The sequence below is a fragment of the Coenobita brevimanus genome, chromosome 13 (assembly GCF_032717465.1).
Source record: "Coenobita brevimanus isolate Jiangsu-jjx chromosome 13, ASM3271746v2, whole genome shotgun sequence".
NCBI classification, from domain to species: Eukaryota; Metazoa; Arthropoda; class Malacostraca; order Decapoda; family Coenobitidae; genus Coenobita; species Coenobita brevimanus.
This window is the reverse complement of record NC_136966.1, coordinates 56,568,782-56,583,225: the sequence shown is the minus strand read 5'-3', so window position 1 is coordinate 56,583,225 and position 14,444 is coordinate 56,568,782. Positions and strand designations below refer to the sequence as shown.

Below are 14,444 nucleotides of genomic sequence, written 5' to 3'. Positions count from 1 at the left end.
TATGTGAGAGAGAGAGAGAGGAGGGTGTAATGAAATGAAGAGATGACGGGGTTGAAAGGTAGACTATATGAGAGAGAGAGGAGGGTGTAATGAGTGCTGTAGGGTTAAGAAGACAGCTTGAATGGTTTCCTGCTGAAACTGTTGGCAGGATTAGGGCGTACCGAGATAGGGGCTGAAAGAAGCGTTGGAAGGTATATGAGGATTTTAAAGAAACGTTGAAAATATATGCAGATGACCTTACGGGGGTGATGGAGGTATTGATGATAAGGGTAGTGTTGAAATGGTGTAGAATATCGGGCGTAGAATTCATTATGGAACGCTGGTGGAAAATATAGGATGGGGAAGAGCGTTGCATATCTTCCATTTCATCATTGAGCATTTATAATATCTAGGTAAGAAAATTTGAAGTGAGCATATCGGGGTATTTTTCCTTAGGTTTTTGCTTCTTGATACAGTTTTATGAAGTTTGGGGAGAGAAATCGTGATAAGGGGTTATGGAGGTTACAAATGGTTTCTTCCAAGTCAGCTTCGTTGTCTGGAGATGGCTGGAATAATAATAAAAATATGTGTTTGGTTTGATTTCATGTTTAGTGTGTAGCGTGCGTTGAGAGATAGTAACTGGTTGCAGCGTTGAAAGTTAGTACAGTTAGGAGCGTGGGAGTCGAAAGGTGTGGTGGAAGGGTTAACTAGTGGTGGTGAGAGCCGTTGACAGGTGTGTGAGGGCCAGCTGTTTCCCCTCACTAACACTCCCTCCCTCCCTCTCCCTCCCTCCCTCCCTCTACTCACACACTCATGCCTCTTGTCTTTTCACCCACTCATATCTTCACTCATGTCCGTCTTTTTATTTACTTGTGTGTCATGTTTACTTCTGTCTCGTCATTCTCAGTCTTGTATAGCCTAGTCTGGTCACTCACTCGCTCATTTTTTTCACACACTCACGCACTAATCTCATTCCTTATCAGTCCTACTTTGTTTTTACTTTTTTCGCTGCTTTCACTGTCCGTCACTTCCATATTTTCCTCCTATCAGTTTGTCTGCCGCTTCTGTACGTTCCTCCCAATTCCACTTCCCCCTGTGTACAGTATAGTTTTATTTCCTCCCCTTCCCACCCTTCCCCTTCCATCCTCTTCCTTCCTTTCCCCCCTGTCCTCCCACCCCTTCTTTCCCCTTCTTTCCTCTTTTCCCGTCTCCTCATCATCCCCCATTTCCAGGTCTCTTTCCGTTTTTTCCTTTTCATTCCATCCCTCATTGCTTCTCCCTTCCTCCTTCCTCTCTTCTCCTTCCATCCCTCCTCCCTCCGACATTTACCTTCCCCCTGCCCTCACCTCCCCTTCTCTCCCTCCGTTCCTCCCCCCTCCATTTAGTGCGATGGTAACGGTATGGCCAGATAGACGGAGCGGGCCCGTGACGTCACTTCCTGGTCACAGCTCTGGTCAGTCGAGAGAGAGAGAGAGAGAGAGAGAGAGAATATAATCGTCTGTCAGTGGCATGAATTAAATAAAAACTGATAGACTTCTGCACAACTAAATTAAAATCATCTGGTAATATCAAGTTAAATAAAAAATAATATTCAAGGGATTAATTAAGGAGAAACTACACCAGAGAATGGCATAAGAAATAATCCTTTTAGAAATATTATTGTCGAGAGAGTTAAATGCGACCATATATAGAGAGCAACTTTGGCTATATGCATATCTTTTGATCTCTGTAATTACTTTCACACTCTAGTTTTAGTCTTCCTCCGTGTTGTAAGATGATGTGGAGGGAAGTGATGTGGTGTGGTGCAAGGTGTTGATTTCCGATGGCAAGAGCGAGTGTGGTGAGGTCATGTGGTGTAATGTCATGCTGTAGAAGGAAGGTAGTGATGTGTGATGAAAGAGGAGAGTTGTGGTGTAGTGTGGTGTGATGTGTTAGTGATGTGAGAGGTGAGTATTGTGTAGTGATGCGATGTAGTTGACAGGAGAGTGTTGTGTGGTGATGTGATGTGGTGGATAGTGATATATATATTGTTACTGTGGCAGGAGGAATGTAGTGGTGTTTGGTGAAGGAGGGTAGTGCTAGTGATGTGGTGTGATGCGTTATAGGAGGAGGGTAGTGATATGGTACGGTGTGGTGACGTGTAGGATAGTTATGATGGTGGTGTAAGAGAGAGGCAGTGATGTGAGGTGGTGGTGGTGGTGGAAGGCAGTGGTCATGGTGGTGGAGTGGTGTGGTGTTGCGTTACGGTGGGCTGGGTATACAATGCATGTGATACGGTGTGGTAAACCCTTCCAGAGAGAGAGAGAGTGAGAGAGAGTAATGAAAAAACAGAGAATGGCTCGTTTTTTTTTTTTTTTCCACTTTAAATGCATGGTATACGTTAAATATTTTTTTTTTACCTTTAAGTTTACCCAATAATTATTTTCATTTTATTTTTTAGAGGGATGATGAAAACTGAGTTAGCTTTTGAAAAGGCATGTGGCATAGCTGGAGGGTTTTATGATGATACGATATATAGATAGATAGATAAATAGATGATAGATAGATAGGGTAAATACAATACTACTCGATACTTCTCTCATCAGCTTCTCAGTACCTGCGTCTTTGAAGGATCGATGTAAGACGTGATGGTCAGGCAGGCAGACAACAGTGGTGGGTGGGTCAGGAGCCACTCCGCATAATACACACTGCAGTCTCTGATTAGGCACGACCACAGGGGAACTAGAGGAGGGGTGGTGGCAGGGGGAAGGGAGCGGTGAGGGAGGAGGGGGGGGGTGGCACGAGAAAGGGGGCGGTGTGAGAAGAGGTGGGGCAGGGGTGATGAGCGTGAGGTTGGAGGAGGGGGATGGTGGTGATTGTGAGAGGGAGGGGAGGGAGAAGTGGAAAGGGGTGAAGGGAAGGGGGGGATGAAAAAGTGGAGGGTGCGAGGTGGGGAGGGGGTGGAAAGGGTGGTGAGTCGAGAGTGAGGGGAAGGATCGTGAGGGTGAGAGAACTGGGGAGTGAGGGAGAGGTGGAAGGGGGTGCGTGTGCAAGGGAGGGAGAATGCAAAGGAAGGTAGGGTGAAGTTGGAGAGGAAAGTATTGAGAGGGGAGAGGGGATGACGTAAGGAGGTTGCGTGAGGAGAGCGCTGGGAGCAGAGGGAAGAGATTAACCTAATGCAAAGCCCTTCATAAACAAAGGTAAATCTGTCAAGGAGAAAGGAAGATATTGAGAATCCCAGTGTATATAATTATCATGCAGAATAGATAAATGTAGACATCATTGAGTAGATGAATCAGTAAAGGTAAGAGAGAAATAAATACGAAAGAAAATAAGTTCATTGACAAATTGAAAAAGGAAATGGATAATGATCGAGAAGATTAATAATAATGAAATAAATTAGTAACAGTGAAAGCGGAAGTAGGTAATAATGAAGGAAATAAATAATAATAGTAAAAGGGAAGGAGGTGACAAATAGAAAAGTTATTAGGAAACTAGGAAGAAGTTTCTTGGGTGCATTCTGAGCTCCCCTCCTCTCCTTTTCCTTCTCCGCCACCCCCGTGTGAGCTGATTAGATGATGTAATAATTCTGAACGTAGGTGCATGCTTCAGGTATCGCCTCTTACCTGTAGGGCTTCCGTGGAGAGGCCGGGGCGCTTTCTCTCGTCTTCTAGCTGGTTGCAAGGTCGAAAGAAAGAGAGTGAGCGGGAGAGAGAGAGAGAGAGAGAGTGTGTGTGTGTGTGTGTGTGTGTGTTTTCTTAGTTTCATGTTTCGTCCAATATTCATCTCTTCAACTCACTGCCGTCTGTTTACCAATACGTCTAAACTGAGAGAGGCTTGCTGTGTTATTCCGCCCGTAGACGATGCCCTTTGATATAATTGGTTAGGAAGCAAAGTTACGGACATGCCCCAGTTTTGAAGCAGACGCAGTGGAGTAGTAGACGATTTTTTTATATATTTTTTAACACCTTGCTACACTGAACTTTGCGGGAGAAAATCGTGTTCCTTGTATTCTCAGTAATTGAACTTCTCTGCCTTTGTGATTGGGTTGTATATTTATTGCCAGTATTTTTAACCAGCCTTGAATCAGATGACGCGTAGTGATTAAGTCTTACCTTCACGTGGTGGTGTTGAATTTAGTAGAGTATCCGAACTGGGAGGGGTTAGTTAAAGCCCTCATCAACTTCATACAGCTCCACGGGGACACTTCCTAAGCTGAGAAAAATCGCTTGGTATCGGAGTAGCAAAAACAGCGTCCTCAGGGTGAAGGGGTTAATGGGGTCAGGTTACGCTCTTTGTATTCTGTAGCCGGGTTGCAAGGCCTTGGTAGGGGTTCTCTCTCTCACTTTCTGTTTGTATCCTGTGTCTCTGTATTTGCATTACTGTGTTTCTTGTTTATATCTTGGACTTTTGAAAGATCCTTGTTGCGTTCTGTTGAGGTTTAGAAGTCGTTATGGTTGGTTATGGCTGCTTTATTGCCTTATTTATTTATTTTTTATTGTAACGTTATTATAGTTGGTTGGTTCATGCTTGTAGTTTGCTGTTTATAGGTCACGAGGTCATGCCACGTTTTTCGTATCCTTTCGCTGCAGTTTCCAGGTCGTGTTTGTTTTGAATTCCTTTTATTATTATTATTATTATTATTATTTTATCTCTGACAGACGGGGATGATAGAATAGTGTTAATGTGGAGATGGTTTTGGCTTTGAATTATTCATGATATGGACTGGTGTTATCTTACCGAGGGGAAGGCCTTTACACGAGAAAACAAACAGATGGGCTGGGAGAGATTGCAGTGTAGTGGTGATAGCGGCAGGGGAGGGGAGGGGAGATGGGTGCGAGGGAGATTGGTGAGTGTGGAGTGGATGGGGAGGAAGTGAGGTAGATTCGGAGGGGGTGGGAGTGTTTTGGATGGGATGGGGTGAAGTGGATGGTATGATGACGATGGAGTGTGAGGTGGGGATGATGTGGGGAGGATGAGGGATGGGTGGAGTGTGTGTATGTGGAGCGTGAGGTGGAGTGAGAGTGCAGTGGATACCCCCCTCCCCCCCTGATCAATACCACCCGTGATGACGCCTTTGTCCTGCCCTCCCTCATCCAGGTACACACACACACACACACACACACACACACACACACACACACACACACACACACACACACACACACACACACACACACACACACACACACACACACACACACACACACACACACACACACACACACACACACACACACACATCCTGACCTTTCCTTCGATAATGCCATCACCACACAACGTGACCTGCCTGCTTTCCTGTACATCTCTTGTGATTTTCTCTGCCATCCTTACCCCACCACACCTTCCACAACACACATCACGACCCACCACACATGCAGCACATTCCTCTCATCCATTACCACACTACCACACTTGCTTTTTCAGATTTCAGCACCACACTTGCCAAACCAATGCCGTCTGAAACACCATCGCCACATACCATCACCTTTCATCCATCCACATCATCACCACACGTTCTATCCTTCCTCATCACCACCACACCCTCCATCACTCCACTTTCCACCACCACCTCGCACCAAACCACAATCACTTTACACAGACCAGAACCAAGATGCACCGCCACATGCCACATCTTTTCGTCTCATCACATCCTTGTCACTCTTATCGCAGTACACATCACATTTCATCTCTTCACATCACCACAACTACCATGCAACCACCATCGAAACACACCACCGCAAACCACACCCTTTCAAATACATCACATCACAATATCCTCACCCATCAGCACCACCACCACCACCACAAACCACATCCCATCAAATCCATCCCATTGCAGTATCCACACCCACCGCATCTACAACCACCACCACTACCACCGCAAACCACACCCTGTCAAATCCATTACATCGAAATATCCTCAACCACCACCACCACTACCACCACCACAAGCCACACCCTTTCAAATCCATCACATCGCAATAACCTCACCCACCACACCTTCCACCACAGCTACCTTGCAACATCACCGCCTCCCTCTTGCAGCCTCCGACCTTTCATCCCCATGTTGCAAATTCCTCGTCATGGGAGTTTTGTGTAGTGTGACTCGTGTTGGTGGTCGCTGTAGTCAGATTTACGACGAATGGGCAGGAGAGAGAGAGAGAGAGAGAGAGAGAGAGAGAGAGAGAGAGAGAGAGAGAGAGAGAGGAGGGGGACCAGAGTCAAGTAAAAAAATTGAGGGACCAAAAATAAGTCGGGGAGGGGGGGAAGACGAAAACAGGGCCCACTGAAGACCTCCCGTCCACCCTGCATAAGCACCGCCTTTGTTTATTATGTGTTAGAAGACTGTAAAGAGCTTGGGAATGGAGCTGGGGTAGGGGTGTTAATTCTCTCTCTCTCTCTGTCATATCTTTTCTCCGCTTTATCTCCTCCTGTTTTCATGGTTTTCCTCTTTTTATCTCCTCTGCATCTGCTCTTCCCTTTCTTTCAACTCCAGCTCTGTTTATTGTGTGTTTTATATCCCGAAATAGGTTGTGAACAGGGTTGGCTTTGGTGTCAGTAGCACTCTCTCCCATTTTAACATTCCTATCCTCTCTTATCCTCTCCTCGCCAAGCCTCGGTTCTTCCCTCCATCGCACATCTCCTGTTCTTTCCCTCCCTTTCTCACCTTTTCTTTCCTCCCTTTTCCTCTCCCCTTTCCACCCGTCTCCTCTCATTTTTCCACCTTCCTTCCCTTCTTGTCTTTCCACCCGTCTCCTCTCCTCTTCCTCCCTCTTCTCTCTACTCATTTTCCACATATGTCCCACAGTTATTTTATTTTCCTCTCGACATTTTTCATCAGTTTCCTTTCCTCTTTCCCTCTCTCTCTCTCTCTCTCTCTCTCTCTCTCTCTCTCTCTCTCCTTTCCTCTCTTCTCTTCTCCTCCCTCCCCTCTCCTCTCCCCTCCCCTTTCCTTTCACATCCTATTTCGTCTCATTTCATCGTCTCTCCTTCTGACCTTTCCTCTCCCTTCCTTTCCTCTCCCCATCTCCTCTCCATTCCTCTCCCCCTCTCTTCTCTCTCCTCTCTTCACATCCACTGGCATTGTAGGTCACAGGCAGGGAGGGTTTGGGGATGGGGAGGTAGAGGATGCAAGACGGAAATAACACAATCTAACCAGAAAGGGAACCAGAAAATGTTAAAGGTACTCGGGGTGTTCTCTAACAGTGTTGGTATTGCATTGGAAAATATTACAGGGCACTGGTGTTATAAGGAAATTTTTTAGAAGCATAGGTATTATATTCTTAAAAAAAAAAAAAAAAAAAAAATCTCTCTCTCTCTCTCTCTCTCTCTCTCTCTCGATTCTCTGACCCTAATTTTCATCGTCTATGGAAGCGGGTTATATGAAAGGAGAAGAGGTTGACCTGGCACACCTCGAACAGTGTGGAGGTGTAGAGTGAAGTGGCTGGTTCGTGGCAGGGGAGGTCGTTACTTAACAGGGACAGAATTTACTTAGAAACAGTCTCCCTTAACCCCTTTGTTACGGTGACATTTTTCGTTTCGTTTCGTTTTCTTCTGTTCCACCTTTTTCGCTGGATTATTTTATTCAGCCTCGTAGTGAAGGGGTTATGCAGGGAGTATTGGAGGGAGAGAGAGAGAGAGAGAGAGAGAGAGAGCGAATTTTAAAGGTGACAAGGTAACATACTGCAGTTTTTGTTTTTTTTTTGTTTTTTTTTTTGACGCTGTGGGATGGAACTGAAAAATGTGCAGGGCTTAAACAGATGCATGAATGGATGTAGCCTCGCCGGGGGCCCCGTTTCACAGAATTTCATTTTTTTTTTCTTCCTTTTTTTTTTAACCCTTTAGATTTTCACATTTAAACCTTACACAGCCTTTTTGAAAATATTGGAAAATTGGGTTTGGATGACAGCTTTGGTATTCTCTCTCTCTCTCTCTCTCTCTCTCTCTCTCTCTCTCCCCCAGTCGATGGCCAAGTGTAAAGTGAGGTTGGAGGATTGATTTGACTAGTAACCGAGGAGACTTAATTCCCTGCAACTAAAGCTTATTGAACTTCACGTAACCTTTAGTATGTAAGATGGGGGAGTGACCCAGTTCCGTCAGGTAAAGACAAAGATCAGTTTTGGATTCGGTTTGACTTGAGTACGTTTGGGTAGATTAGGTTTCTTATTTTCGTTTTTAAGTGTGTAGCTTTGCAAGGCGAAAGAAAAAGTATTGAAGAAACTAGAATATACTCGTTTTTGCTGAGAGAGAGAGAGAGAGAGAGAGAGAGAGAGAGAGAGGAGGGGGGGGGGTCTTGGAGAGGAGTATTAATCTTCTAGTCACGAATTATCAGCTTTGTAATGCATCTTCGCAGTTCCCAGGTAGCTTTAGAGAGAGGGAGAGGGAGAGAGAGAGGGAGGGAGGGAGAGGGAGAGAGAGAGAGGGAGGGAGAGAGAGAGAGAGGGAGGGAGGGAGGGAGAGAAAGAGGGGTGCGTGCTATATATTTCATCATAATTTAGAGATAGTTGTTTTTTTCTTACAAGTTTTCGCCGCTGGGGCTATCTTGGTGCATGACGCATTACGGTGACGTCACGCTTGTTTTACGTCAGGTGAGAGAGAGGAGAGGAGAAGGGGGGGGGGGAATTATCGATTATTACAGGTAGAGAGACTGAATAATCGATAGGAGAGAGAGAGAGAGAGAGAGAGAGAGAGAGAGAGAGAGAGAAGGGATGTGGATTAGCGATTATCAGAGAAATAGTAGATAGATAGGTGGAGAATGAGAGATATAGATAGATACAGAGGTATTGAAGGGAGATTGGTAGATATAGGTGGAGAATGATAGATAGATAGATGAATAGATATAAAGCTAGAAAGATGGGGAGATATTAGAGGGGGGAGGGTTGAGAGGATCGACAAATACAGGTAAAAATACTGAATATCGATAGAGAGAAAAGGGGGGATGTGGGTCTGAGAGAGAGAGAGAGAGAGGCATTATCAATCAGGTAATGCATCTCAACAATCATCACTTTGTTTTATTGTGAAATCGTGGACTGCAAGAAGGCCACAAGCTCCCTAATCCACTTTCTGGGCTACACTTTATTGACGGTGCGTTTTCTTTGACCCGGGGGGCGAGGGTAGACTTCCAGGAACCCGGTGTGCAAGAATAGCCTAGAAGGAACTATTATTAAGAAGCTGTTATTACTGGTTTGACCCCGAAGATTAGCTGAGGAAGTCCTGAGGCTCCCCCCCCCCTTGATATTATTCACGATGATTAAAGGTGGACGTGTGTGTGTGTGTGAGAGAGAGAGAGAGAGAGAGAGAGAGAGAGAGAGAGGAAAAAATATGTAATTGTTGTAACTTACAGAATTTTAAAAGCTGATGAAAGTTAGTGCCTGATGATTATGACGGTACGAACGTTTTGAGAGAGAGAGAGAGAGAGAGAGAGAGTGTGTGTGTGTGTGTGTGTGTGTGTGTGTGTGTGTGATTGGTGTACATGTCCTCTTGAGACGTTATATACACTGGTGCATGTGATAACCTCCATGTTAATCAATCTGAGTCTCAGAGAACTGATTACCGTACATGACTCACTCCCTGATAACCACATCCACCACGAATATCTCTTTTTATCTCACTCCCTTTGGCTTTGCTACCTTTGTGGGCGAGGGAGGGGTGAGAAAGGAGGCTGGAAGTGGGAGAAGAGATAGAGCGAGGGAAAGAAAGAGGGGAGTGAGAGAGTGAGGAGAAAGAGAGGGGATGAGAGGGAGAAAAAGTGAGGGGGCTGTGAGAGGGAGAGAAAAAGAGGGGGTGATGGATGAGAAAAAAAGGGCTTAAGAATGTTGGACAGGGAAGAAAACGAGTCGAGTGAGAGGGGATGCGAAGGATAAGAGTAGAAACGTGGGGGGAAAAGAGTAAAGGGGAAAAGATAGGGGTAGAACGGAGGGAGGTTGGGAGAAGAGGATGAAGGAGAAAGGAGAAGAAAGAGCATGAATGAACAATATTGATATCGTTTGGGGGGATGCAGGGAGGGAATTACCGTAGATAGGGCAAACTGTGGTAGACATAGAAGAGAGAAGTGAGGGAGAGGAGGAGGAGGAGAATGAACGAACGATTGTGGGAGGGAGGGAAAAAAGCTTACCTGAGGACGAAGATAAAGTAGATAGCGGTAATGAAAGATAAGGAGAAGCACACGATATTTACCTGTGCTCCACCGTCTACCACGCATCAGTCATTCCCTTCCCTGTCCTTAAGTAACCAGCATCGGACCCTTTCCTTACCCTCAAGTAGCTTCATTCATCCTTGTCTTCATCATTTCACAGCGCCGTAAATTGTCCACATAAAGAATTACTCCCGGCCTATGTAAAATACCCACTTAAAACGATTTCCTTATGTGGGTATACTTGCATTTCATCAACTCCTCTCCCTATTCTTGCCAACCAGCAATCATCCACTCACTCACTCTACCTCTTACTGAGACGTCTGCGAAGTGCACTTTAGGCCATATCAAGTTCACTGAATCACCCAGTCACTATCCACCTCTAACCAGTATCGCCCAGATCTTCATTGAAAAGGCAAGTCATCCTCTCCTCTCCCCATCCCCACCAACAAACTCATCCATTCCACTCCCCATCCACACCAACAAACTCATCCATTCCACTCCCCATCCACACCAACAAACTCATCCTTTCCTCTCCCCACCCTCACCAACGACCTCATCCACTCCACTCCCCATCCTCACCAACAAACTCTTCCTCTCCCCACCCACACCATTAAACTCATCCTCTCCTCTGCCCACCCACACCAACAAACTCATCCTCTTCTCTCTCCATCCTCACCAACAATCACATCCTCTCATTCTACCCCATAGTCGTGAACCAATCTCCTTTTAGTGAGTCATCAACCTGCTAGTGATCTCTACCTAGTGTCATGAATCGGTGAAACGTTTTTATTAACTTTCCCTTCTTACAGGCTCTTATGTTGAGAAAAATCTACCTTACTGTGATATATTAGTGTGTAAGTTATCATCGGAGCAGCGATCAAAAGGGGAACTTGGACCAATGGCTCTAAACCAGCACTAGAAGCTAAAGGTGCTGCAGGAATCAAGGTAGTATATTTCTTTCCCTAGTGACTTGAAGGGAAAAGGAAAGTGTGGATGTGGCAGTGTTCATCAGTGGTGTGGGTGGTGTGTGCCTCCACCTAGGAACAAACAGGACCTGAAATGCTGTACTACTGAAATTTTCGACTTGAGTGACAGATCTTGCAGTGGTGAAGCAGACTCGTAGATAAGGAAATAAGTGGAATTGTTTTGTTTTGAAAATAGTGGTGAGAAATAATTGGTGACTACTGGAGTACTGAGAAATTTTGTAACACTTCGAGAATTCATAGCGACATCGAGATCCTGCTGGAATATTTAACACCTTCCAGGAATACTTGATACATAGAATTGTGACACGTGAAGGAGATAGTCGGGTATTTCCTAACATTTCCGGTTGGCAAAGAGATACTGAGGAGTATTTGATAGCTGAGTAAGGTTTGTGTGCACCAGCAGAAGGAAGCTGGTACGGTATTTTGTGTGACGTGAACGGTGCTAGCGAGGAATATTTGCGTCATAGCACACGAGGTCCTTAAGGCATATTTGCAACTTTTTGTATACCCATCAGAGAAGTTCAGTGTCTTGGTAGTCCTTGAGAAACGGAACAAGCTAAGAATAGTTGTCATTTCACGGGGCTCCCTTAGAGAGTTGGTGTCAGATTGAAGTGTGAAGAGGGGACGAGGGTGCCAGTGTCGTCAAGGCTGGCGAAGGAGACTTGTGCCGCCCCAGTGTGCTGTCGCGGGCGTGTGGTGAGCGCTGATGCTGGCTGCCGCCCGGGGTGCCCCTGCAGGCCCCACGCCCCCGCCACCAGCCCCTGCCCCAACCATGCCAGAACCACGCCCACATTCACACAAGGTACACCTCCAGCACGGCCCAGCCAGGTTCCACAAGCCGTGGTATAACGCCACAGGATGGGTAAGGCATTCACTGACTGTCACCTTTATCTTTGCTCCCAACCCTGTCTTTTTACCTGTGGTCGGAACTTTTTCTGGCTCCCTATGATCAGACCATATTATGTTCCCAAGTCAGTCTTTCTGCCTTTGGTTGCTATCCCCATTTTTCTTGATGCTCCCAGCAATACTTTTCCCTTTCTCTTCTTTGCTTCCAAGTTGTTATAATTTTAGATGGTTTATTGTCGGTAACTTAATGTAGCTAAATTTTTCATCTAAAGCCAAACGATTTTATTCAACAGGGTCTTCGGAATCTTTGTTAATACTTCCACCATTGTTGTCCTAATAGTTAAGTATTCCATCTAGTGTCAGACGATTTTATTCAGCTGAGAGATAACTGTAATCATTAATCCTCTCGTGGCGGGGACAATCTAGTAGTAAATTCTGGTGATGGCTGACGGTTTTATTCATCTGTGTATCTAAAATTTACCCTTTGCTCTGTCCTCCCAGGTTATCATATCACCAGTGAAATAATCGATAATATACGTTAGTCAGGTGGACCCCATGCTTTTGTCACGGGGTATTATCTTGTCAGTGGGGGGCATCTGTACACTCATCACGTGGGAGGCTAGTCATAAACCTTCTTAGCTTACCTTGTGTTTAACCCTTTGACTTAAGCTTACCTTGTGTTTAACCCTTTGACTTAAGCTTACCTTGTGTTTAACCCTTTGACTTAAGCTTACTTTGTGTTTAACCCTTGGACTTAAGCTTACTTTGTGTTTAACCCTTTGACTTAAGCTTACTTTGTATTTAGCCACTTCACTCCGATGACTTATTTTTCCTTTATTTCTGCTACGAGGCGATTTTACCGGGCTTAGGGTTCTCTTAATGGGATGAGGTTAGTGAGAGCTGTATTATATAACACCCTATAGCCTAATAAGTAATAATGGTGAATTACTGAAGGCTGTACTTATATATCCCCTCTGGTCTCAAGTTAGTGTCTAGTGAAGTGATTATAATAGTCCAGAGATAATGCGAGTAAAATAAAAATGTCCCTGGATTGAAGAGGCCAGTTGTTTACTACACTTTACCACCACGTCAGTTTTTCCCTCACACTGTGTAAGGTTTGCATAAAGATGGCAGCGATAGTTTTCCATAGCCAGTGTTGTTGTTTTTGTGTTCGTCCGAATTTGCCCGTTGCTCCGTCACTTGTCAGATTTATCAGCAGGTTGTTTATGGTGTGGGCCCACTCGTGTGTGCCAAATATGAACACCTACTTAACGCCTCTCCGCCTCTCACCACTCCACATGCCTCTTCATCCCACTCCACATGCATCTTTACTCCACAGTTCCAGATCTGCTCTACCTTATTCCATATCATTATTTCCAGTTCCACATTATTCCACACACATTATAACTCCTTCCACATCATACCATAATATCTGAAGCCTGCTACATTATTCCGTACAACTAGAACCACATCCACATCACTGCACTTCTGACCTCTCGCTTAAAGTTATTTCATGTATTATTCGAAAACATTACCGGCACTCCACTTCTGCGCCTTCCACATCACTCCACCCCTAATCTCATTCCACCTCTCCACCATTGATCTCATTCCACCTCTCTCCACCATTGATCTCATACCACCTCTCTCCACCATTGATCTCATACCACCTTTCTCCACCATTGATCTCATTCCACCTCTCTCCACCATTGATCTCATTCCACCTCACTCCACCATTGATCTCATTCCACCTCTCTCCACCACTGATCTCATTCCATGTCTCTCCACCACTGATCTCATTCCACCTCACTCCACCATTGATCTCAATCCACCTCTCTCCACCACTGATCTCATTCCACCTCTCTCCACCACTGATCTCATTCCACCTCTCTCCACCACTGATCTCATTCCACGTCTCTCCACCACTGATCTCATTCCACGTCTCTCCACCACTGATCTCATTCCACGTCTCTCCACCACTGATCTCATTCCACCTAACTCCACCACTGCAGTTGCACATTTTTAGCATGAAGCCTCACACTCCAGTCCCATATTCTCAGCATGACGCCTCACTGTACTCATTTGTCTAGGTGGCCAGAGTAGGTGGTGGCCATTAACACCTTCATCCCGAGGACGTTTTATTTTACACACACACACACACACACACTCTCTCTCTCTCTCTCTCTCTCTCTCTCTCTCTCTCTCTCTCTCTCTCGAGCTGTGGTTTTTAATAGACAAATTTGATAAAGCTTGAGTTTTTTATATAGACGATTTTGATGGAGCTTTACGGACGATTTTTAGAGCTTTCGTTTTTACATATTTTTTTTTTTTTTTTTTTAGAGCCCATTTAGTTAAAGTGGAATTAAATAAGAAAATAGCGAAGACAAAATAGACATGACGCTCTCGTTTCAAGGAGAATCTTTGCCCCTAGAATAAAATCAGGTTAAAACTCCCAAGTGTACCTGATGCACTGAAAAGGGTCGTAAAATATTCTGGCACTCATCCTCCCCCTCCCCCTC

General features: G+C 45.2%; 1 protein-coding gene across 10 annotated transcripts in view; it reads left to right on the top strand.

The window, feature by feature from the left end:
• Positions 1-14,444, top strand: part of LOC145414299 (serine/threonine-protein kinase MARK2-like) — a 197,145-nt gene that overhangs the window by 67,281 nt on the left and 115,420 nt on the right. For 7 of the 10 annotated variants that reach the window (XM_080283887.1, XM_080283916.1, XM_080283885.1 and 4 more), the window contains exon 1: positions 11,629-11,944. The exons of the other annotated variants lie outside the window; for them this stretch is intronic. In XM_080283887.1, the coding sequence (XP_080140013.1) occupies positions 11,789-11,944 (156 nt within the window). In that variant the 5' untranslated portion in view covers positions 11,629-11,788. Of the gene's footprint in view, positions 1-11,628; positions 11,945-14,444 lie in introns of those variants that run through there. 10 annotated transcript variants of the gene reach the window in all.